The following is a 25,717-nucleotide window of genomic DNA, read 5'->3' on the forward strand; positions in this document are numbered from 1 at the left end:
TGCGCAGAGAAATCCTGAATGTGCGGGATAGGATAGCGGTCTGGTGTGGTGACAGCATTCAGCCGCCGGAAATCACCACACGGCCGCCACCGCCCCCCCGGCTTGGGCACCATGTGCAGAGGCGAGGCCCATGGACTGTCGGAGCGCCGTACGATCCCCAAGCGCTCCATAGTTGCAAACTCCTCCTTCGCCAGGGACAGCTTAGCAGAGTCCAGACGCCGCGAACGAGCAAAGACGGGCGGCCCAACTGTAGTGCTTAGCCGTGCTTAGCGACTGCTGCCGAAAACGTCGGCACAGTCAGATCAGGAAACTCAGCGAGGAGGCGCTGATATACATCCCCAACAGCGAGAACCCGGGGCAGGGCCACCGGTTCAGCCCCCCCCAAAGAGCAGGGGTAGGTGGAGAACGAGACAGGGTCAATCAAACGGCCATTAGACACATCAACGAGCAGCCCATGAGCACACAAAAAATCTGCACCCAAAATAGGCACAGCGACTGAGGCAACCACAAAATCCCACAAAAACTGACGTCCAGAAAAAGAAACAGTCACTGACCTGGAGCCAAACGTACGGATGGTAGTACCATTAGCCGCACTCAGCGGGAGTCCCCGGCTGTCACTCAGCACATCGACGGCAGACGCAGGCAGGATGCTCCTCTGGGCGCCGGAATCCACCAACCAACGCCGTCCCGACACGTCATCCACGACAAACAGCAGCTTGGCCACCCCGCCAGCGCCCACAGCCGCTACTGAGCACTGGCCCTGGCGTTTCCCTGAGCCAGAAAAGCACACGGCGGCACGCAGCGCTTAGCCTTAGCACCGAACCGCCGATGGTAAAAACAAAGCGCGTCCTCCCGCCGGCGACGGTCCGTCACCGCGGCCACAGCGCCCACCTCGTCCGGCGCCGACCAGGAAGGCTCAGGAAGCAGGGCATGCACGCCGCACGGCCGGTTAGCCAGCAGAATCCGGTCCGCCTCCTCCGCCAAACCCCTGTAGTCCTTGGTAGCAACCAGCGGCGAGCTCGCCAGCGCAGTACGTACAGGAGGCGGCAGCTGACGGAGGAAAAGCTGCACAAACAAAAAGGAAGCATCCCCCGAACCGAGCAACGCCAACATGTTCTCCATCAGCTCCGTCGGCTTACCATCCCCCAAACCGTTGAGGGACAGGAGCCGGTCGGCCCGCTCGGCATCCGACAGCTGATACAGCCTTAACAGCAAAGCCTTAATAGCGGCATATTTACCGTCCGCCGGGGGTTCCCGCAACACGCACATCGCCCGACGCGTAGTCTGAGCATCCAGAGCAGCGACAACATGGTAGTAGCGGGTGTCATCCACAGTAATCCCACGAAGCCGAAACTGAGCCTCGATATGCTGAAACCAGGGCTCGGGGTCGTGCTGCCAAAACTCCGGAAGCTTAACAGTAGCCGCATAGACCGCAGGAGCAACAACCGGCGCAAGCGGAACGGCATCGCCAGCGGCAAGCGACATGGTCGAGAGCGGAAAAAGAAACTCACGTCGGGGTCACCAATGTGGAAGGCAAGGCAAGACAGAGGCGCGGAGAGAACGGAGTAGATGCCAGCGGTTTATTGTTGGACCTCACTACAAGACAACACCACCATATATACAAGACTTCCTGATTGTGCAACCAATCCCACCGTGACACATACCCTGGCCAATCTGGCGATGAGTGCCCCTAGTGGACCGCCACAACCACTATATAATGTGGAACAATAAATGATAGATTATAGTTTAGGAAACTGAAATAATAAGTAGAAGAAAATACTAATAAGTAATTCTTTGAACAGATTTGTAACACAAATTGTAATTAATAACAAAGATATGTCAGCCTAATCAAGAATAACAGTCTTTAGTAGGGGTTCTGAACTAGTCTCATCCTGAAAACCACAATTTTCCACGGCAATTAAATCCCGACCCACGTTTTTCAAAAATAGCCGTTGAAAACACACATTCTGGTATTTGAACCATCCATCTATACATTTTCTTGTGCAACATGCGTTTTACAGCATGCCTGTCAAATGAAAAGTTTCTTTCAAAACAAAAGACAAGTCCAACATGAGAGACTAAGTATTTATTTTTGACCAGCTGTTCACGACCCACTCAGTACAAGTACATGACCCACTTTTGGGTCCCGACCCACCAGGTGAGAATCACTGCTTTAATAGAAGCCACATTTCTTTTTTCATAAAGAAATACACATACAAACATTTAACAACTCAACAGTTCCGATTAAGATCCCTGGGGTAAAATCAAATTATCAAACTTATCTTTGGGTCAGCTTTTTGAAGTTAATTATTTCAGGAGTTAAACCACAACTGGCAAAATAACTATTATGATTACCATTTTGATTTAATGATGAAAATAAAATAATGAAAATAAAGTACAACTTTAACAGTAGTAAATGTTTGAAGAGTCTTTAAAGTGACCTGTTTTAATATATTTATATTGGTATCCAGACAAAACAACACCTCCTGTTGTGTAAAATATGTACACAATGTTTTCTTGAAACGTGAATTTTTCTTTGCCCGTTGTTGTTGCCGGCCTGGCTGGTCTTTAGGTTCCTGGGGCGGCACCTGGCTTCACAAAAAAGGCTCTTGCACAAACATCGATCGATGATGCACCCTTCCATTGTCCCACCCTAACTCTCTCTCCCCTGTTCCTTTATCCTCCACCAAGGTGTAACACTGCCCTCTTTTTCTATATATTCCCTCTAACACAGTTTTTCTTACCGTTCCTTATGGAGAGCTGGTGATTATGACAATTAAGCAATAACATGAATGTAGTGTTGACCTTCGACAGCATATGAAGACAACAAAAAAAAAAAACAGCTATTAATAATCAATATTGAGTCATCGACTGATATGAAATATTTATCTTGTGATACATTTTCCAGCCATAGCACCCAGCCTTATATACAACTGACTAATCAGTGCAAAGAAGAAATGGTATTGACAGTTTGGGAAAACAATCCTTAGTATTTGCAAAACTTGTATCGCAAATTATATATCTGAAATATTTCACATTCGGTTGATTTTTAGTTTCCTCTGATTTGTGAGATCTATATAAACATGTTCTAAAGCCATGCAATGTTTTAAAGGAACATGGACAGTTCAAATGAATACAGGGCAAAACAAATCCCCGGCCAAAATGTCCGTGTCTCAGTCGATAACGTTTCAGACATCCCCCTTAAGATGATGCCATAAATCTGCAGATCTTACATTGCTATCGAATGAACTGATACCTTTAAGAGGGATTAGAACCAGGTTGGTTGCAACACACCAATAACCAAGAGAGAAAGAACATCACTATAACTTGCAGCTTCCAAGAGCTGTGAATTAGTTTATCCTTGTTACAGAATACCCAACCTCACTTTTTCTCTTCATCAATTGTTTTCCTATCTGAAAAACAAATTATGAAAATATTTAGCATGCATGACAACTAGTGTTGGGAGTAGCGTGTTACAAAAGTAACGCAATTACAGTCATGCATTACTTTTTGCTGTAACGCAGTAATGTAACGCATTACTAATAAAATTTTGGTAATATTATACCCATTACAAATTTCAGTAAAGCGCGTTACAACACATTTTATCCTGAGATGTGAAAAACAGCACCAGTAACTTGAAGGAACACCTGGACCAGTGCAACGCTAACACCACGGTGACAGAGAGAGATGCAGGTGCTGCAAAGAGAAAGAGAGCAGAGGACGAAAGTGCGGAAGAGAGTCAGACAAAGCAGCAGAAATTAAGTTTCTCACGGTCTGCCGTGCTACTTGAACCAAGAGAAGTGAGGACGGCAACATTCCCACCAACGCCAGCAATGACAAGGTAAGTTAACGTTGACATAGTGGTACAATACCATACAGTATGGTCACTGGGTCATGCAGATATTTAGCGTGTTATTATTACAAACAGCGACATTACGCTAATGTATATACCGGTAGGGCTTAAAGGGCCCATGTTACACTAAATTGACTTTTCTGTGCTCACGAAGGTGAGCATGTCAGCATCCTTCGCGCAGTGCTATGTATGTATTTTCTAGAGACTATGTATGTACCAGTGAACGCCCCGCCCCCACGCTCTGTCTCGTGTTTATAAAGCAGCATTAGCTCGGCTACGGAGTGGGTGGGAGGAGGGCGGGCCGTCTTCTGGTCCTACGTCACCATGCCGGTAGGAGGAAGTTAGCGTCCCGTCTATAGACACGCCCACTCATGAATATGCATAAATAGGCCGCAAATCAGCCTGTTTGTGTAGAGTTGCTCAGAAAGTGACTATTCAGAGGCTAAAACTCTGGAAAACAGATGAGTTTGAGAAAATAAACCTCAAATACTATGTTTTTGGGGTTCTTAGATCAAATGGAGATGGATGAAAAATAGCATGACATGGGACCTTTAAAGTATTCTGGCACCCTACCGGCGTATGGCTGAGACTGAGACTCATACAGATCAGATTCCTGCTCTAAAATGTGCAGTGTAGAAGCTTTTGGTTTAGAAGTGGTTTTTGTAAAGACATTCACAGTAGAAATGCCGCTAGCTGGCCGCTAAAAACAATAGCAGAGCTGACCGGAGCCGCCACCGCCGTCATCATTTTGACTGGTGGTCATGTTATCTTGTGACTAGTTTGACTGCTTGGTATTGGGCGCTCATAGAAAATAGTGTTACACTTTGACTGGTGGTCATGTTATCTCGTGACTGGTTTGTATTGAGTGCCTATATAAAATAGTGTTATAATTTTTCTGGTCACCATGTTAGCAGCAGTAAAAAATAAAACAAGGCACTAAAAAAGAGAATTAAAGAACAGAAACAAAAACGAAGAGATTGTGCGTCTTGTCTTGTCATAAGGTGAAAGGTTACATTATAGTTGTTTCTAGCTCTATGTATTTCTTATGAAAAGGCCTAGACTTTAAATATTTACAATGTCTTTATCATAACTTATAAGACTTTAACTTTGTCTGCTTTTATGATTCTGTCATTGTTACTTATTGCACCATGAGCCTTCACTGTGCATATTATATTAAGTTCTTAGTCATTATGCTATACCGCATCATCCTCCACTGGACATATAATCAGCTACAATAAACTATATTTTAGCATTTTAGAATGCTACTAATATTTCTGTGGTTATTTAGGTGAAAGTAACTCAAAAGTAGTGTAATGCATTACCATTCAGAGACAGTAATATTATAATGTAACTAATTACTTTTAAATGACACTAGCTACTAATATGTGATGTATTACATTTTGAAAGTAGCACTGATGACAACCAGGTATTTAGACAGTGAGATGGAGAAAGACAAAAAAGTGTGAGATCACATACTAAATACAAGCAGTGAAGCTCTGACTAATCTTACATGCAGTAATGTAATCATTAGCAGATATGCTCACAGTAGATTCAAAAATATTAAGAAATTAAAACACTAACTTTTAATTGCTCTCACTCAAGCCTGAATCCTGCTACTGCGTCACGTCATTGCAGGATTCAGGCTTCACTCATACTTTTGAAAAACAACACTTTCATAAGATCTAAACGAAAGGGTGGTAATCCAGTTGCTTCCCTAAATCCTTTTGTGACACAGTTTCCTCACCTGCTGTATGGAATTCACTAAGATTGCAGTAATTATTAGTGCATGAGCAGAAGTGGTGCAGACCGGCCCTATTTAAATTAGTGTTTTGCTGGTTTAATGTGGAGACGTCAGTGCACACAAGCACTGATATTTGTAATTTAAAACTACAGAAAACAGTTGAGTTTGGGAAAATAAACCTCAAATACTATGTTGTTGGGGTTCTTAGAACAATTGGAGATGGGTGAAAAAAAGCAGAATACTGGACCTTTAAGTGCTGGGAGTAGAATAGCGCGCAGCCAAAAATAGCATTGCTGCACAGTTCTTCTGACTGAATAGAGCCCTTTATGAATAATGTGAACTTCCTTTAATCCTTACAATAATTGTTAAAAAAGATCTATTAAAATAATATTAAGATAAAAATGTGATTTTTACTGTTGTGCTGATCACACACAACTCACAGAAACTCCCTCAGCACATTCCACACTGAAATCACACATGCTCAGAGATAAACGCACACACATGCAACACCCATGCCACTAACACACACCTCTTTCCTTTGTCTAAAAACAAGCCAGCCTTTTTATTCAGTTAATATTCCAACAGAAACTGTTAGTGAATCAGAAGACGGTACCGGCTCCTTAAAATCTGAGAGTTTCATATTTTTTTTTTCCATTATTTTTTCATCTTGCCGAGTTAAAGTTTTGCAGCCACGCCAGTCTGCAGCTGACTTCTTGTTTCGAGCGTTGAAACCGCGGTTGTCCTGTGGCTTTTAGAGTAAGTAATCAGATGAGATTTCAGAGAGCATTTTCTTTGTTTTATTTTCAGAAACTTTCATTTTTTGCAAACCTAGGTTCCAGCAACTTTTGTTAAATGGTTCTACCTTCCATGGGTCAGAAGTGTTTGAACTTTCCACGAAACCCAGGAACCCATTGTGATCCCAAAGTCCTATTCAGAAGGTATCTACACGGGTGGACTGACGTCATGATATCTGTGACCAGAAACGGAGGCTGTTTCCTGGAAAATAACGCAACATGGGGCCTTCCACAGAGTACACACGATAAGGAGTAAGAGTGCATCTCACACGCTTCCTTGTCTACAGTGGAATTTTAAAGTATCTGATTAACTTCCAGTTTATAGTTAAATCCTTAATTCCCATTTGTCTTTTCATTGTTTTTAGTTTTCTAACAATTTCATTATCACCACATTCTTGCACGTGCACAACATTATATCACATCCCTATTTCATACAGTTAATTTACATTATGTGTATAATGTGTTATACCAGTTATCAGTTATTATTAACCAGTGTTAATATTTGTTGCCTACCTTTTTTTTTTTTCATGTACCTCATTATACTTTTATATGATCTATATTGCCTTTTGTCATAATATTATGAATTGCTATTGGTTAATTGACAATGTTTAAACTATTCAGACCTCTAAGTATAACTCACTGGAGGGAAAAAAGATACTAATTCCTATTTAAATCACAAATCGACCAGATACACTTCAACTATCTCAGGTGGCACCAATAATAATAATAATAATAATAATAATAATAATAATAATGTATAAAATTATTGTTTTAATTTTCCCTTTTATACAGCTGTGTCAAACATCCAGCCTGCAGGCCATAACTGGTCCACCAGAGAGTCCAATACAGCAAACAGGTAAGATAAGATCCTCTGTACCCAGCCATGTGACATTGTCCTTATTTTAACCTGTGTGTCTGTGTGCGGTGGTCAGGGTTTGTACGGGTGGATGTTTTATTTATTTTTATCTATGTAAAAGCACTTTGAACTGCATTTTATTGTGTGAAAAGTGCTTTTTATAGAATAAAAACTGATTTTATGAAAATATGAGAGACAACACATGCAGTGCAATTATTAAAAACAAAAAAAAAGTCAAACAATCATCTATGGCGGACTGCTTCTTAAAGCATTTTCCTTTTTTTTTTTTTTTCACAGCCTTTTTATTTTCACATCACACTCAGTCTTATTCGCAATAAACTGCATTCAATGCATTTTTATATACTTAATAATTTTGCACATTTACAAGGCATTAAATAAATTGTTTGTAATAACTCTCATTTAAGTTTGTATAGTCAGGTCAGTCAGGCTATGTTATGAGGTTTTCCGCAGATAATTATCATTATACCACATTGTTAGAATTTAGATATGATTAAATGCTATGTGATATTGTTTATTCCCTGTGATCTGTAAGTTATAATACAAATCACTTTTTCATTTCATATTGTTTAAAAAACCTAATTTCAATCAATGGGAACTTTACATGAATGTACATTTGATTTACACTTTATTGCACTAAAACAAGGAAGAAAAGTAGAAAGTGACAATAATAAAAGGTAATGAAGACTAAATTTCACTCGTTTGGCCAACTTAATCTCAAATTAGGGTGTGTGTTGCCCCAGAACTAAATGACTTTGACACGCCTAATCTTCTTACCACCTCAATGTGTATGAAGAAGGTGGTTAATGAGTCTTTACTGGAATAAGGAAGGGAATGCACAACAAAACAAATACTTTAGCATCCTGCTGTCAGCAGGCACTCCCTCACTGTCTTTATAGAGCTGAACAATGAACGACTGACAGACAACTATGATGATTGAGGTACTGGTGAAAATGAAGTAAGACTTCAAGATTCAATAAAGTAATTCTGTAGGTTTGCTGCTTCTGATATATGCTCTGTGGTATCTACTTTTCTCTTGTCCAAATGTTAAGTACACGTGACTAACTTTCAGTGTGCATATTTCTCAGTAAAAGTAATACATACTTTTTTTTCCCTAATAAAATAAATCTTTCTCCCAGTTCTACCGACGGACCAAATAAACCAATTAGCTACCAACTAACAAAGCTGTTGCTTTGCCAAAAAAAGTAAAAACACACAACCTTTATCCAAACAGGAAAACAACAAATAAATAAAAAACGCTAATGAAAGACAAAAGGTAGCAACACAAAGGCAGCACTCACTAAAATTGTAAGGACCAATTTCCACAAAGACCAGCTTTCTGTGAGTCCGAAAGCATTGCTTCTTCTTTCTGTGGAAGTAAATACCAAAAAAGGTTACACCAAAAAACATTACCGGTGGAAGTTATTGTTATAAATAACATTACTAGTTGTTATAGTTTCTAAATACTGCTGCTTGTAGTTATAAAATGGATAAATAAAGTAACTTACATGAGGTGAATAAGGCAAAGAGCTTGCAAAAAATCTAAACAGCTAGCAAGATAGCTAGATAGCAAGACAGCCAGCTAGTAACTAAGATAGCTCCAAGATAAGATGGATCTAACTGTATCTTCTGTTGCAAATGAAAAATGTTGTGAAGTAAGTCTGTTCTAAAATAAACATCCCTCATTGTGCACAAAAAGTTAATGCCTATACTTGTGTTGTGTAAATAAACAATAGGCCACATAATTTGTTATACCATATGCACCAATAAGGATGGAGGGGTTTACTGCAGAGGTTCATTTGTTTTTCTCCTGATGCTTAAGTAGATCTGACCACTGTCTTACAAGCTACATAGATTTCAGGTTAGAAAGTCATAGTTTTGTAGTTGATTACTTTCCACCATATGGACACATCTAACCAATAAATAAATCATCAGTACACCCACATCACAAAAATATTTGAAGACCTGCTGAACCACTTCATACGTAACACAACCCATTCCTTAAGCTATCCGAAGTCATACCATGGGTTGTTTATCAAAACCTAAGAGCAGGGCTGCCAAGTTTCAGAAAATGACAAGAGTGAGACTTCAGTGACATGAGGCATTCTAGCGAAAAAAAAAAAAAATGTGTTTTTTAACATGGCTTTGGCCTGTTTTAACGTTAATTTATACCTTAAGACTGATGTCCTCACCTCCATGCCAGCGGCTCTCCCTGCATTGTGGCCTCTTAATGCTCGTTTTAATCAACCAGAAATTAGAAATGAAAACTAACAAGAATTTTGACAAAATACATTTATTTGTCAATATTTCATTTCAACCAACTCTCCGTCATTTAGCTGAGAACATGTCTCATGTTGTAGGTGTTTGTCACAGATTTTGATGCCGTGATGACAGAGGCAGAGGGCTCTCACTTCAAACACTGTGGCCCAAGGCAGTGCTACCTTTACCTCAGCTCTCCTTGTCTGCAACAGAAAGGAGGTCATTAAAAAGCAAATCATGTAAAAAATTTTTTTGATTGAATGAATGTCTTAGCAGCAGACTCAAGGTCCATAGAAATACAGTATTACATACAAAAATAATCAAAAAAGAACAGTTCAAATGAACATTAGATTAGACAATGTATTTGTTTCATTTACTATGTATTTATGTTGATATAATCTACAAGTGCAATTCAGCTACTAGCAGTGTTCATAACACTGCTAGTAGCTGAATAAGAATTTTAGTTCATTTAAGTTAATGTCTTGCACAGACATACACGTAGGAGTGGGTGATATGGGGGAAAATCATATTACAATTTATTCTTTGTCAAATCACAAACAAACCAATTCACCAACTTAAAATCATTGCCCTAAATGGAAAAAAAGGAATAAAAGATCATTTAAGACAAGGTATTTTTCAAATATTTTTTTAAATTGTATGTAAGCAACTTATCAAACTAGTTCCAAGTACAATTAACATCAAACAAAAAGGTTGACATGTTCTTATAGTTACTTTCAGTCTTTGTTACACTAAAGTAGTGTAGCATTAGCAATAGCAACACTTGCTACATAACAAGGCAACATATCAGTCTAGTGATTTCTCTCTGTTATTGAGGTAACACACTCATAATAATAAAATCCTACTATAAACAGTGTGTGAACCCCTCATTTCACACAGTTTGGACAATCATATCCTTTACAAGCTAAAACGTTACTGTTTTGGTCACATTAGGCCTGGGTGATATGGACCAATATTCATATCTCTATATTTTTCCTTAAAATGGCAATAGGCGATATAAACCATTTATTTTTTATCAATAGTTTTACAAGAAAAACAATAATGGGTCAAAGTCAGTGGAGCCACAAAGACTCTTTTATTAATCACTAGCAGCAAAATAACATTTTGTGTAACTTTTGACTTTTTCCTTCATTAAGGCTGAAATGTAATTAAATTATGTAGTGTTGCTTCTTTCAGGGCAGCTCTGAGTTGCTGAAAGTAGTTCTTAAAGTAAAACACATTTAGGACACTGTCCCTTTAAGAATGCCTCAGCAGCAGCTCTGCTACACAGAGAGTTAGTTAGAGAAGAAAACACATGCAGTGTTAGTTTACGCATGTAAATAAACTAACCCTATAACACACACACACACAGCAATATAAACAGTGAACAAAATTGAGTAGTCACATACCATCTCAGACAGAGTCTGTCCTCTAGATCTTTCTTTCTGACAGCATGTCGAGGAGTCGGTGTGTTGTGTGAGGTGTCGTTAGACACGGCTCGTCAAGACCCGCCTTACGTTGCTTCTAATTGGTTTATTATTGTGTGATGCCTGTCGTGGTTGGTTAGTTTTAGGCACAAGGAGAAAAAAATAGAGTATTGAATGGGGAAAAATCAGCTTGAGAAATGTCAAGTGTGGCGTGTGGTGTGAGAATGCGTCAAATTGCGTGACTGTCATCACCATTGTTGAAGGCCCACAATTTAAAATCGTGTTCTCATGATGAATGTAAAAATGTTACTAATAAACAATAAGAGTTTAAAACCTAATATCCTGTAAAGAAGAGATCATCAAACTATACCAAGAGGCATTAAAAATGCAACATTAAAATACATAAATAAATGGAACATTACATCCATTGTTTAATGATTCTAACAATACAATACTTTAGTACTGTTAATAAATAAAAAATATTGTGCAATTAATTCATTATGCATTGTGATTAATTAATCTAATTAATCTTTTTTTTAATCTCACCTAAAAATTGCTTTCAACTTGAGATATTTTCATTGAAATGACATTACTGTGGCAGACTGATGTACAACAAAGTGGCTTTATAAAGTAATTTATTATTTTTTACAGACTAGTCCCAAGGGCTGCTGCCACCTTTAATTTAGACAATCAGAAGGGAATACTGCTGTGTACTACTGTATTGTCAATCTCCAAATAATTACAAAATGCAAATGAAATAAGACATCAGGTCCATATGTAGTGCTATAAGTTATCACATCATAATCAGTAAGAATACTTTTCTGATCAAAACAATTATTGAACCGTTGTAGTCGGCGCATCAGTATTATGGGTATACTGGGAACGCTTGCAATGAAAAAGGTTTTGCGCTGTTTGAAGCAATTACCAGTGCATTATTTTTTCCTGTAATTAATTTATCGCAAATAATGCGTTAAAGTGACAATTTAGACAATTTAGACAAGGACAGTGGAGAGAATAAAAAAAATGAAAAATGAAAAATAGTGTTCTGGATCACACATGTCCGCCGATTGTCGGCAGAAGTGCCTGTACCAGTTGTGGCATATACATGCCCAGATGGTTGATCTCTTTCTGTCAAAATTGATCCTCGGACAACCGTGCACGTTTAAGCTCCTGGTGAGTTGTGGGTGGATGATTCCACTGACATACAAGTCAATCCAGAATATCACAAAGATGTTTGATGGGGTTTATATTGACCTATCGGGTGAGTAAGGAGGCCAGTCTAACGGTGCGTTCACACCGAACGCAACTGAAGCGACTAGATTACATTCAAACTCAATGTTCTGAGTGATCCTGGCTGTGTGTGAACGAGCATTATTCCCGGCAGTCAGTATACCCATCCAGGACCTGGTCTCTACTTGCTTGTGGCAGTCGTGGCATCTTTGCTTTTGACAAACTTAATTTTTTGAAGAACAAGCAAATGTATTGATTTCACTTTCCACTTTGTGGATTAAAAGCAGAACTAAGTAACTTTTGCTTAGCGCTCCCCCTAAATATCCCTTTTGGTTATGTCACTGCCGTAAATACTCTGCACCCCCGAGGTAGCAGCTCCTCCCTCCCGCTTCAGTGAGACGGGCAAAAAAAATCTTGAATAAGTCTAAATTCTGAGTGAACTCATCCTTTAGTAACTCAGTAAATTGACCATTTATACAGAAAAAATGGCGTTGTTTATGATAAGGCAAGTGATCAGCCAGTTGTCTCCCGTCACCCTGCACACACACACACACACGTATGCACACTCAATCCCTTACTGGAGCGATGAAGTGATCAAAAAGCACCACTGTGTTCAAGCGACTCATCACGGATGATTGAAGTGACTGCAGTCGCTATAATTCCCTTTAGTGTGTATTGGGCTGTCGTAAAGCAGTACGTGTTGTCACGAGAACAGAGTTGAGAGACTGCCACCGGTTCGAGGGCGGGAAAGTTGCAAGTGCTGTTTTCTGGCCAGAGACAGCAGGGGGGGGATGAAAGACCCCCCAATCATCCCATAAACACTTGTATTACCCTCAGAGGGACGACGAGAAGGATTTATTAAGGTAAAGAAGTTACTTAGTTTAGCTTTAATTAAGGAGTGGCTAAGGTATCAGGCTCGTGGTTTTGCCACATGTTAATGTAGGAGACCCTTGTTGATGTCCAAAGGCGGTAAAAACACTGTCGCACATTTGGATTTTTTATCACACATATATGACTCAAAAACAGACAATGGAAAAAGACCAAAGAAAATTTCCTCACATCCCAACCATTCTTCCTGCAGACCCCTCACTGACACTCCCATCATCCTCCCCAAAGAACAGACACATTCCACAGATATAACAGGGATGTAACCTGTCACCCTACATCAGAGGCATCTTTTTCAACATGAAGTTGGAAATGGAAGAAATAAAAATAAACAATACAACTTAAAACACCATCCAATGCTTTAAAGGCAGAACTGTGATTTAAACGAATTCCAGACATTCCCTTTTCTACAAGAAAGAGACTCATCATGTGTCTCTATCTGACATGTTTAATCACTAATGTCGTCATCTTTCAAGGGAAATGTTTATCACTCTTCATATTCCATGAGCATTGATCAAAGTATTTTTGTCCTCTTTTGTTTTGCTTAAAGCTTGAAATAATTCAAATCAGTCATTTAAGGGATAATCAATTGAAAGTCATTTTTCAAAAGTTCATACAATCTGCACACACCCATCATCCATTTTAGACCCAACATAGTAACACCCTATCTAGTTTTTCGACTCTTTGTTTAAAAGCACATGTGGGGACAGCACCACCATCTTGTCTTCTTTACAGGAAAGTTAAGACTCCCGCTTCTTTCTGCCAACCAATGTAGGCTCACTCCTGCACTGCAGATGTGTTTTAACTAATCAGATAACCTCCTGACATGTTTATAAAAGGCCTCGCTCCCTCTTATCACTCTCTTGCTTACACCAACTCTTACTCGAGCTCTCTTAAGCTCTCCTCTTTGCCTCTGACTTAAACAGTCAGAAGTTTTTATAGCTTTCCATGAGTAACCTTTAAACGAACTCTAGCATCTTTGATTTGAGAACATGTTAGTTAAACTACCCATCGACGTCCAGGAGTGGTGCCGTGTAGGTGAACCAGAACCCCAGCCAGGCCGACAGTATCCCCACGGGCCCGTACAGTGAATGAGCGGAAAACATCCTCAGAAAAGCGCCAGGAAAAGCTTTTTCCCCACACACTGCTGGTTACGCAGAAGTAGCTGTCATCATCACGCCTATTCGAAGGAGGGTAAACTGCATGCACACACATTTCTGGCAGAAAGGTGGTTTCTCTCAATCGAAAATTCTAGATTCATAGTCCATAATTTAATTTTGGTGAAGTTTTATTAATTTCATTACTTTAACTTTCATTTTCCTTCTTCCTCCTCCTCCTCAGAGCGTTAGAAAACCCCTATAAATCCCAAATTCACACAAACATCTAAAACACAGAATGTGTATATACCATACATCCTTGTTTAAAATGTAAATTTTGTGTGATACCAGTGAGTCAAAATAACTGTGAATAATTGTGAAACTGCCTAATAATAATGCCGTACAATAGCCTGTAAAATAAACATGTACATATTGTAAACGCTGTGTTTTTATTGACATTTAAACTTTTATTAAACCTTCATTCTGACGTCAATAACCCACTACAAAAACAGGGAACTGTAACAATTAATTTAGATAAAGTGATCTAGGACACTTAAAAACTCAATTCAAGATGGCACCTCTGGCAACAAACATATTAAAATTAATAATTCATATTTTTGAATATGAATTACCCTTTGTTCCCCAACACTAACATTGACATTAAGTTTAACCAAGAAAAATTGGCTACTACTTCATTGTATTTTCTTTTTAAATTTGCATGTCTTTATACAACATACTGTTTGGGTAACCAAAGACACCAGTTAAAAATAAAGACATTCACCTTATATCATAATTTGCCATTGATATGAGTATTTCTTAATCTACATCTAGACATTATTTGGTTGATAACTGGTTGTGATATGTAACACTATCCGTACAGTAATGGGTGTGGTGGCCTGCCTCCAGGTGTTTACTGCACTTTATGATGACAAACACAAATGACGAGAATAAACCGGCTATGGGACAATAATGCTCTTCTAAATTGAGGGAGAATTGCATTTGTAATATTGCAGCTTTTGTTTTAAACAACTTGAAGAAAATCTCTGGTATCTCTGAATCATATCTAATTATTCAGAAACACTTTTGATGAAAGATCTCCGTTATTCATGAATTGATATTTTTTGTTTACTTTAGGTTTACTTTTGAAATTTATGAATAAAGCTCATCCTGCTATGCCATGATTTCATTAGTTGACGGAATGGGACACAGCTTTTGCAGCGACCGCAAATAATTAAATTATTTACATACAGAACTTGGAAAACCTACTGTATATCTCTATTCTCAGTGATATCTCAACTCAAACATTTGTATTCCAAAAAGTATTTACAAGCATACTATGGTTTAGGTTTAGATGTATGTAAGTGGAAGTAATAACTCAATTTGTGTTGGTTATTCTGATTTCATAGTTTTATTTTTCACTCTGCTATAAGTACTTGACTTTTTTACTCTTTGGTCGAAAAGAGTTGGTTTTAATACATTTCATCTGAACCATTTTTTAACAGTATCAAGAAAAGTGCTTTATGTACGAAGCTCATAATCATCATAAACTCACCGGGAGCTGCTACAATTTAAAAGGAGGGATGAACATTTCATTAATATTGCATTTGATGAGTTTTATTTATATGTTTTTTTTGTCGTAATCCACTAACCAATGCAAAAAGTTCATTATCATGATCTGCTGTTATTGCATGTACTAATTCATATTCAGAGATCCATGGACACATGGATCTCTGTTAATCGAGAAATTGACAATGTATTTCTGTAATATTTTACTTGATGATTCAAAGTAATTACAATTCACCTGTTATATTTAGAAAGAAGCTGTCACAATAAATTGAAGACGGAAATATGGCAGAGTCTGCAAAATCAGTGAAGGTAAAACACACTTAAACACTAATATTGTATTTTTGCTTTTGGTCTTTTTAAAAAATCTCTCTTTATTTAAAGGGTTCCAGCCATGTATCGATAGAGTTGTACCTTAAAAAAGCAAAAGAACGTTCCCTACGGCAGTCTCTTACATGCCCCACAGATGATGAAAGCCAGCTTAAAAGGATGTGTTCTTACAGTAAGTCTTTAAAATGTGATGTCTAAAGTCATGCAAAATTTAGCAGATATTTTTTGAAAGCCCAAAACAACAAACTTGTATTTACAGCTTCCCGCCTACAAAGGAAGGCAGCAAGCAATGATGCCATCCGCGAGATTGAGCCTCACCACAGTTATGACGGTGCTGATGCAGACAAATGTAAGTTTATGATATACTGCATGGTAAAGATTTTACTCATTTTTGGAAGAATTAGCCAAAGAGGTAGCACTATTAAAAGCAAAATTAAAAAAAAAAATGTTTTAGCAGATAAAAACTGATATTGTCACTGCTCAGGGTAACTTATTTGTAACATGAACAATGATGCAAAGCAGTGATTCCCAAATATTGGTGATTTGATGCATTCATTAATGAATCTGTATTTAACAAAAAACTGACTAATTCCTAAATAATAACAACACATTGACTCACACAATGTTAAAAGCCACAGCAAATACTGTAGATGTGTTTTTAAAAGAATTTTTAAAACGGCAAGAGAAGAGGCCTCTGTTATATTCAAAGGTAGCTCGTTCCATAGCCATGAAGCTGCTACAGAGAAGGCTAAACCAAACATAAGGAGAGATACAATAGTCCAGCCGCGTTGTGGTTGTAGCATCCCAACCAGAACGTCAGACTCCAATGATAACTGATAGCTCATGATGAACGTTCAATCATTTATTACACACACAAACCAACATCACAGGCACAGCGTGAGAGCTGAAAGCACAATAAAATACCGTTACAATTCACAAACATTCCAAACAACCACACTTTCACTGACAAACATGTAAAACATTAACTTGCATTAGCTACACTGCTAATCTCCGATCGCTAGGTTAGCATGATATGCTGCACACAGACAATAATAAAAGTAATTTAAATAAAGTAGTCACCAAAACATAACTCTGCGCCTTCCAGCAAAGTGCTATGAACCAAGGTGAAGAGTAAGTAAGTAAGTAACATTTATTTGTATAGCACCTTTCACAGACAAAAAGCCACAAAGTGCTTCACAACACAGCCTAAAATCAAAAAGTACACAAAATACACAATTTAGAATCAAAAGTAAACACATTATAAAAGGCTAAGACAACATGAAATCATAGCAGCCCAAAATTAACTCGCTAAAAGCTTGAACAAATAAATTCGTCTTTATTTAAAAATCAATCGAACGCAGAGAAAGCTGAAGATCATTCCAAAGCCTGGGAGCAGCAGCCAAACAACCTTACTCCTTACTTACAACCTTACTAGTCGGGGAGGGGGGAGTAGATTGGAACAACACTGCTCAATCTACCGCTTTATATCCAAAAAAGCGTGCACTGATTGCGGTGTTTGCTCGTTCACTGTTTCAGCTGCTTATTTTCTCAGTGCATGGGTCTATGGGTCATTGTCCGCCATGTTGTAAATAAAACTCTGAGCTGCTACAGAAAGCAGGAGGGTCAAACGTCATTGCGCTGCCGAACTCCTTTAAAACTTTTTTGCTTGTTTTTATTCCGTGAACCTTTGTATTTTAAATCCCATTTTTTAAATTTCCAAGTCACTGTGTTTTTCGCACTTAAAATATTTGTATATTATGTACATTATATCAAAATTGGGTAAACTGTAATGAGGGAGGGCAATGCCCCCCTGCCCCTGCAAACTACGTGCATGTAGAGTAACCATGCAAATGCAAAAAAAACAGACAAACACTGTTGGTGCTCCATAGAGCTTCAGGACTCATGTAACAAGTTTTTTTTTTTTTTAAATTGCCCTGTTGGAAGGTAAAGCAGCAGCTCCAATTAATGACGTCCACATAGTTTATTGCTCATTTAAATGACATTGATATTGAACAATATCACACAAAACTTGGAAGGTTAAAATAACCGACCCATGCAATGCACCCGGCGTGCTTTTTATTGTCTATCGTGAAACCCATAAAACAGTACAAAAATTCCAGATCTACGGTATCGATATCGATTTTACCTGCTGCATCCCCCCCCGCCCACCCAAACCCATCCCCCGGATATCTGACTTATGAGAGAACAGCGGCGTTTGTCTGCAACTGTTTACTGATACAGGCCATGTGAAGACAAGCAATCCAAATTAAATATGCAAATACTGATTTAGCTTCTGAATCTAAACAAAGCAAACTAGCCACAGGTATGTATATAGCCTAAATAAACTTTTTATTTTCATCCACAGCTTCACAACTTCAAAATATGTTGGAGGATCTCGGCTTGACAAAGCACTACACAGAGAAGCTATCACTAAAGAAAATACTTCAGATTGATCAGAAGACCATCGATGACGAACCTGCCAAGTGCAAATTGGACCTACCCTGGTGTTTTCTGAAGAAACTGATGATGGCTAACTTAACGGCAAGAAATGTGAAATTTAAGCCAGTAAGTGATTTGAACAGTGATGAAGAGTCAGAGATTGATTTTGATCAATTGCTTAACAGCCCCAATTCAGGAGGAATGGTAAATCCTCTGGATGTGATCACTGCTCTCTTTCTGTGTTCTGATGGGTTTGTTCAGCAGGAAATGGCTCTAAAGATGTCAATGTGTCAGTTTTCTGTGCCTCTGCTGCTTCCCTGTTGTGACAGTCAACAGTGCACATTGATGCTGTGGGCTATGAGAGACATTGTAAAGCAGTATAGACCTGAAGCTCTTTCAGAATCCAAAGGTTTCACTGAAGAAAGAATAGTCCTCTCTAATCTACCAATGGTCTCCTTTGTGAGACTGGGTGAGTGCTCCATGTCAAAGTCAGAGACCCTGAACAAGCTGCTGAGTAACTCACAGCAGTACCACAACATCTTTGTTCACAGAAACATGGAATGTGGTGACAGTCCACGAAGAATATCCAATGGGTTGACTGAAATTACTTGGTACCTTCCTTGTGGCAATAAAAACATTGATATTTTCAGTCAACCAGTGGCAGTGGCTAACCTTCGTGGAGACATTGAATCTTTTGAAACACAATATGCATTTTTGTGTCAAACATCTGCAGCAGTTTTTGTGTTCTTTGATCAGTTGAATGCAAATTTTAATCTCCTGGCCACCCAAATTCATGAGGCACAGATCTTTTTGGTGGGCAACAATCAGAGCAAGAAAATAAATGTTGATATTCTTAAGGAAGTAACAAAGAAATTAGGCTTGAAAAAAAAACATGTTATCATCTGGAATGATAAAGAGATAAATGATGTAGAGTTTGTTCTTCGCCTGAAGGAAGCTGTCAGTGCTGTCATTTTCAAGACACAGAGTAAAAAACGTATTGAACAAATGGCTGGCGTTGCCCATGAACTGGGAATCTGGGTTGATGAAGACTCTATTGAGTGCCAAAGAGCAAAAAAACATGCTGATGCCATCACTGCTGAGATTAGAGACATTTTGACATTCAAAGAACAGCAGCTTCCATTACAAGGCCAAGTATGGAAGGAACTGACAAGTCTAGAGAAAGAAGAGTTTCGCCTTCGAAAGCTTGGATCTGAAAACATAGAAAAGTATAAAAGTGACTTAAAAGAAAAGAAAGAAAAACTTCGACAAAAACAAAACTCCTGTGACATGTCAAATACTTTGATGTGCTTCATCCAGGCATTAACTATGCAGGAAAAAGAGAGGAGCTACTTCCTGAAGTGGATGAGGATAAACCTTGATAATATGTCTCGCATAAAACTGTCTGGACTCAGGGAACTCTACAAAGAAAAATGGAAGAGCTCTGAGAACAAAGAGGAGATCAAACAACTTGACCAACAACTGACCAACAGTTCACTGGGGACTGAACACTTTTTTCGTGAAATGGGTCAGATCTACAAAGCTTCACGGTCCCTTTCAGTAACAGATCCATCCCGACAACAACTGAATCATTTACCTGAACTGTGTGCACAGTTGTTACTGGATGGATTTCCTCTTGAACTTGTGGATGGAGATGCATCCCACATACCGCTTCAATGGGTCAGTGATGTTCTCTCTCAACTTAATTACATGGTTCGACCCAAGAACAAGATCCTGGTGGTCACAGTACTTGGAGTTCAGAGCACAGGCAAGTCCACTCTCCTTAACACCATGTTTGGAGTGCAGTTTGCAGTCAGCAGTGGTCGATGCACTCGAGGAGCCTTTATGTTGCTCATCAAAGTTCATGAAGAGTTTAAGAGAGTCCTAAACTGTGACTTTATTGTGATTATTGACACTGAGGGCCTAAAGTCACCTGAGCTTGCTCAACTAGACAATAGCTATGAGCACGACAATGAGCTTGCAACACTTGTTGTGGGGCTGAGTGATTTAACTATTGTAAACATTGCAATGGAGAATTTAACTGAAATGAAGGACATTCTTCAAATAGTGGTGCATGCATTTCTCAGAATGAAGGAGGTGGGCAAGAAGCGCAAATGTCACTTTGTTCACCAGAATGTGTCTGATGTGTCAGCCCATGAGAAGAACTTACGAGACCGCAAACTGCTCCTGCAACAGCTGGATGAGATGACCCAGGCAGCAGCTAGAATGGAGAAGAAAGAAGAATTCAAGAGCTTCACTGATGTGATGGAGTACAATCCAAACACTGGGAACTGCTACATTCCTGGACTCTGGAATGGAAACCCACCAATGGCTCCAGTCAATGCAGGGTACAGTGAAGCTGTATATGAGCTAAAGAAGAATATTATCCAACTCCTTGCAAAGTGCAATTCTTCTGAAAATGATATTATAGACTTCAAAGAGTGGATGAGAAGCTTGTGGAATGCAGTAAAGCATGAAAACTTCATCTTTAGCTTCAGAAACAGCCTCGTAGCCGACGCCTACATGAGACTTTGTACAGAGTTCAACAAATGGGAATGGGAGTTCAAAAAGGAAATGTACATTTGGAGCACAAATGCAGAGACAAAAATATCCAACTTTGGAACCGTTGCTGCAGAATCTCAAACATTTAGGATGGATGAATTATTCTTAAGCTTAAAGACTGAAGCTAAGAAAGTGCTGTATGAATGGGAGGAAAAACTTCTGGAGAACCTAACGCAGTACTTCACTCAAACTGAGGGTCAAGTTCACCTGGTGGAAGGACATAGAGCAGAATTTGAAAACAGTGCAAAGGGTCTTCGACGGGAATTGGAAAACTCTGTCCTTTATCAGCTCTCAGCAGCAGCAGAGATTAGACAGGGAATGGTGGAAATTGACCGGATTAAGGAAAACCATACCAAAGAAATTGAAAAAGCAGTGTGTGCACTGATTAATGAATGTCGAAAGAAAAAAATTAAAATGAGTGATGAACAACTGGAAAAAGAATTTAACAAGATGTGGAATGAGATTCTGAAAAAAATACCCTTTTCTGAACAGAAACCCACAGATGTTTTCAACAAGGTATCCCGTTGCCTCAGAACCAATCTGTCAAACAAAGGGAGCCATGCAAATGAACTGTTGAGTCAGAAAGAACTTCAAGATTGTGGGCGGGAACCATTCAAATACAAACCTGAAGGCTTTTTCAAGAAATGGGAACATCATGTAAATTTGTGGCTCAATGCACAAGACCACATATTGGCTTCACAAAGAAGGGCAGACAGCATCATTGAAGTTTGCAAAATGTCTATAATTGAGAAAATGGCCAAAAAAAGTGACTACCATGATGCCTACATTCAGGAGATATTGAACATCATTGATGAACGCCTACAGAATGACACAGATGTGAAGACAGACATTCAGTTTGAAGTTGATCTGAAACAGCACATCTGTGGATTTGCAGCCAGAAACTTTTTGGTAATGCATCAGTATTTTCTTCAAACCAATGATCCATACAGGTGTTTGATGAAAAACAAGGAAAAGTTTTGTGCAGATTTCAAAGATGTCTTCCATGAACGAGACCAGTGTCAGAAGAAGGCTGAAGAGTTTGCAGATCAGTGTCTGAAGCCTGCTGTGGAAGACCGTGTCAATCGTATACTGGGCCTCAATATCACTGAGGAGATGCTGAAATGTCAGGATTTTAGCACACGAATCAACTTTCAGTATTCAATTTTACTGGATTTGCATTTAAAGCAAACATTTGAGGATTTTTTAAGCTACACAAATAGTTATGAAAGATATGTAAAGGACTGGATACTCAAAAGAATCGAGAAACATTTTCTAAGTAGCTCCAAACTTTTCAAGTTTGAAGACCAACTTCTTGAGTCAAGCATCGATAGCATTGAGAATGCCATTCAAAAGGCGATGAAGGACACAAACCTGATGACATTTGTCACGGATATCTGTAAAGAACTTGAAGACAAACTGGTAATTTCCCAAGATGCACTTGGTGCTTTTATGATCCTGAATAACGCAAATTGGGAACAATTTGCGGATTCACTCACAAAGTGTTTGAAGGACATGAAAGAAGATCTAAGCGACAAGTTTAAAAAAACAAGCATCCAAACTAAGTTAGAGAATCTTCACATGAAGCCCCAGAATGAGCTTTTTATCAAAGTGATTGGATGTGGCAAACAATGTCCGTTCTGTTGGGTGCCCTGCGATGCAGGAGGAAAAGCCCACAATGAACACTCGGCATCTTTGCATCGGCCAGAAGGTCTGGGTAGATACAGGAAGATTGCCACACAAAAGCTCGTCACTGACTTATGCTCTTCTAACGTGATCAGTAAAAGACCATTTTGTTGCCAGCAAACAAAAAACCAACCTTACCCTTATAAGCGTTACAAGGATATTTTCCCAGACTGGAAGATTTCTCCTGATGTGAGCCTGGAGGCATCAGACTACTGGAAATATGTCATGACAAAGTACAATCAAGACTTTGCCACTGCATATAATGCAAAGCCTGCTGAAATTCCTAAAACCTGGGAAAGTATTTCCTGCGAACAGGCAGCAGAAAGCCTTAAAGAGTCCTTTCGACACAAGGATCCAGCTTTACAATCACAAAAAGACGCCACGCAAAGCCCAGGTGTGTCTCATCGGCAGCGACTAAAAGAGCTTCACAAAAGATTTAAGCAGCTATTCTTATAAACTGGCCCATAATACACCTTTCCTGAACATGTAATATGAGTTCTACCATCATCAGGTAGAAAAAGCAGTCACAAAGTTTGGAAAGTTGTTAAGATCTTATTCTATGACTTTATTGGTTACTAATCTACCGTAATTTCCAGACTACAATGCTCACTGTTATATTGGCCGCATTCCAATAACTTAGCATTTTTTTAAGAAAAATCCAAATCAAGACCACAGTGTAATATAAGCTGCCCATCAAACGACTCAGCCAACCACAACTTACAGGTAGGCGGGCTGCGTGAGGTTAGGTTGAACAGAGAGAGAGTTTCAACTGATAAACTTCCTTCTCCACATGAAGTTTTCCTTCTCACTGCCCCGCGTCTACATATCAGTCAATTTACAGCTTTTTATGGTCACATTTTACTGGAACCAGACTGATATACCGCTTACGGCGAGTTCAAAGTCTGAGTCTGAGATATATCATTTAGACCACAGGGAACTGTTTAAAAAGGTGAAAAATGGGTATAATAGGTCCCCTTTAACAATTTTAAGCTGTTTGTTTCCTTCTGTTACAAACTGGCTGACTTTTACTTTATTACTTCATACAGGCTGCCACTGCGCTTTCTCTCTCTCTCTCTGAACAATACTTCTTTGTGTCTTTGAGGTTGTGTTCCTGACAAAATGACTGATCAGAATGATTCAGTGGGAGCGCAAATGATTTAATGTTAGTCCGTATGGTCTAATGTGACGGAACTCAATTTTTTGGCGGCATGAAGTTTGAAAACTGGAAAAATCCACAAATTAGCCGCGTCATTGTTTAAGCCGCAAAGTTCAAAACGCGGGAAAAAAGTAGCGGCTTATAGACCGGAAATTACAGTACTAACCTTCCCTGACAAGAAGGGTATTAGTGAAACTTTTACAACAGTAATGTGACCCTTCTTTAGACAATTGATTTGTTTTTTTTTTTACTTTAACAAAAGGAAGTTGTGATATAAAATTTCGCTGAACACAAGAAATGGAAAAAAAGAAGGAAATCGTATAGGCACGACTGATTATAGAAACGTGACAGTTTCATGATTCCTCATGAGATCTGATATGATTTGAAATATGTTATTCTACTCTGGGATTACACTCTATATTACTGGCACCACATAGTATTTACAAAGTAATTGTACAATCATCACTCTTTGTTCCCATGTTTTGTTTTGTATATTTTTTTATGCAAATAATCAGTTTAACCAATAATTACATTATTCATAAATCTTTATTGGAAGAGGGTTTGAATTGATTGTTGAATTTAAGGTGGTGTGAGTAAATTTTTTCTCTTGTTTAAACAATATCACACGAGAGGAAGTGTTGTTGTGCTGAAATATCAGCACTGGTTTGATTTGTTCATAGCAGTCTCGTGCCGTACATAATTACACCAACGCTGATATTTCAGCATAACCTCGAGTGTGATATTGCTTTCATAGTTCTACAGTTCTACAAATGCATTTTATTGTTTAACAGTAATAAGTGACAAGATATTATAATTTGTTTTTTTTTTTTAATCATTTGTCTCCACCAGCAAAAATAGTTCCACAAGTTGAGAGCACACAGTGTACTGGGGTGTTGTTACCCCACAATGTAATGGTAATTAATGGTATTTAGATCAGCTGTACAGCAAAGTGATATGATCCATAAGAAGTCCTAGTGCGGTTGCAACACTATATCAGCACTGTTACTTGGTCGGAACTAACTGTTGTATAATTGGGTTTAATGTTTGCACCATTCAATGTAACTTCATTATAAGCAGTTTGTTGTTTATTGATCAATAAAGTCTGTCTGTGGTATATTTGTGGTTCCAAATATCTTCCTTAATCTCCATAACCTGCCTAATTCTATGCAGGGTAATGAGCAACAGCAGCTTGTTAATAGGGGTGCTAGGGCACCGCCCCAATCAAAAAACTTCAGGAAAAAATGTAAATTAAAAATGTTAAATATTAAACATACATTAACAATATCATGCAGAAATAAAATTGTTGACTCATACAGTGTGAGTCCGTAGTGGCTGATAGTCTGCCATTATTCAATATTTTCTGTGCCAATATATTCATCTTACAAGGGAGTGTGTATGTAGGTCCTAAAACTTTTGTCAAGCAGGTGACTTCTAATTGATTACACTAAGAAGAAGATACTGTATATGCCTAACAAAACACATTATTTTTGTACTTTTAAAAAAGAAGACTACTTCACATTTTAGAGACCGTGTTCCACCATCTTGAAATCACGTGACTGATTATGTCACACTGCCCTACAAACTGTAAACATTCCATTGTTTGCTTTTAGAGTGAGGCATTCAGCCTGCTTTTCAGATAATTTAGTCAGGTTTTTCGGTCAAAATGCCAATTTGTGCTGCTTTTGATTGTTCTAAAAAAATCAGGAAAAGTTAAAGATACCAATGTAACCATTATTTGTTTACCAAAAGATGATTAAATCTGTAACCAAAAAAAAAAAACGCTCCAACTCTACGTTTTCATAGTAGACATGAAGCAGAGAAGAAGAGCTC

At 38.7% G+C, this 25,717-nt stretch overlaps 1 protein-coding gene across 4 annotated transcripts; it reads left to right on the forward strand.

The window, feature by feature from the left end:
• The first annotated feature begins 6,184 nt into the window (after nt 1-6,184).
• On the forward strand, nt 6,185-25,003 carry LOC114480638 (interferon-induced very large GTPase 1-like). 4 transcript variants are annotated; one of them, XM_028474959.1, is made up of 7 exons: nt 6,185-6,350; nt 6,427-6,687; nt 7,181-7,244; nt 15,972-16,032; nt 16,105-16,222; nt 16,310-16,399; nt 18,416-25,003. In XM_028474959.1, exons 4-7 carry the CDS (start codon nt 16,006-16,008, stop codon nt 23,185-23,187), a joined length of 5,007 nt encoding a protein of 1,668 aa, XP_028330760.1. In that variant the 5' UTR covers nt 6,185-6,350; nt 6,427-6,687; nt 7,181-7,244; nt 15,972-16,005; the 3' UTR covers nt 23,188-25,003. The 4 variants fall into 4 exon arrangements, with proteins under 4 accessions (XP_028330760.1, XP_028330758.1, XP_028330761.1 ...); XM_028474957.1 differs by having other exon boundaries at nt 6,427-6,646; XM_028474960.1 differs by having other exon boundaries at nt 6,427-6,646; nt 7,198-7,244.
• The last annotated feature ends 714 nt before the right edge of the window (nt 25,004-25,717 follow it).

Source organism: Gouania willdenowi, chromosome 18, assembly GCF_900634775.1.
Source record: "Gouania willdenowi chromosome 18, fGouWil2.1, whole genome shotgun sequence".
NCBI classification, from domain to species: Eukaryota; Metazoa; Chordata; class Actinopteri; order Blenniiformes; family Gobiesocidae; genus Gouania; species Gouania willdenowi.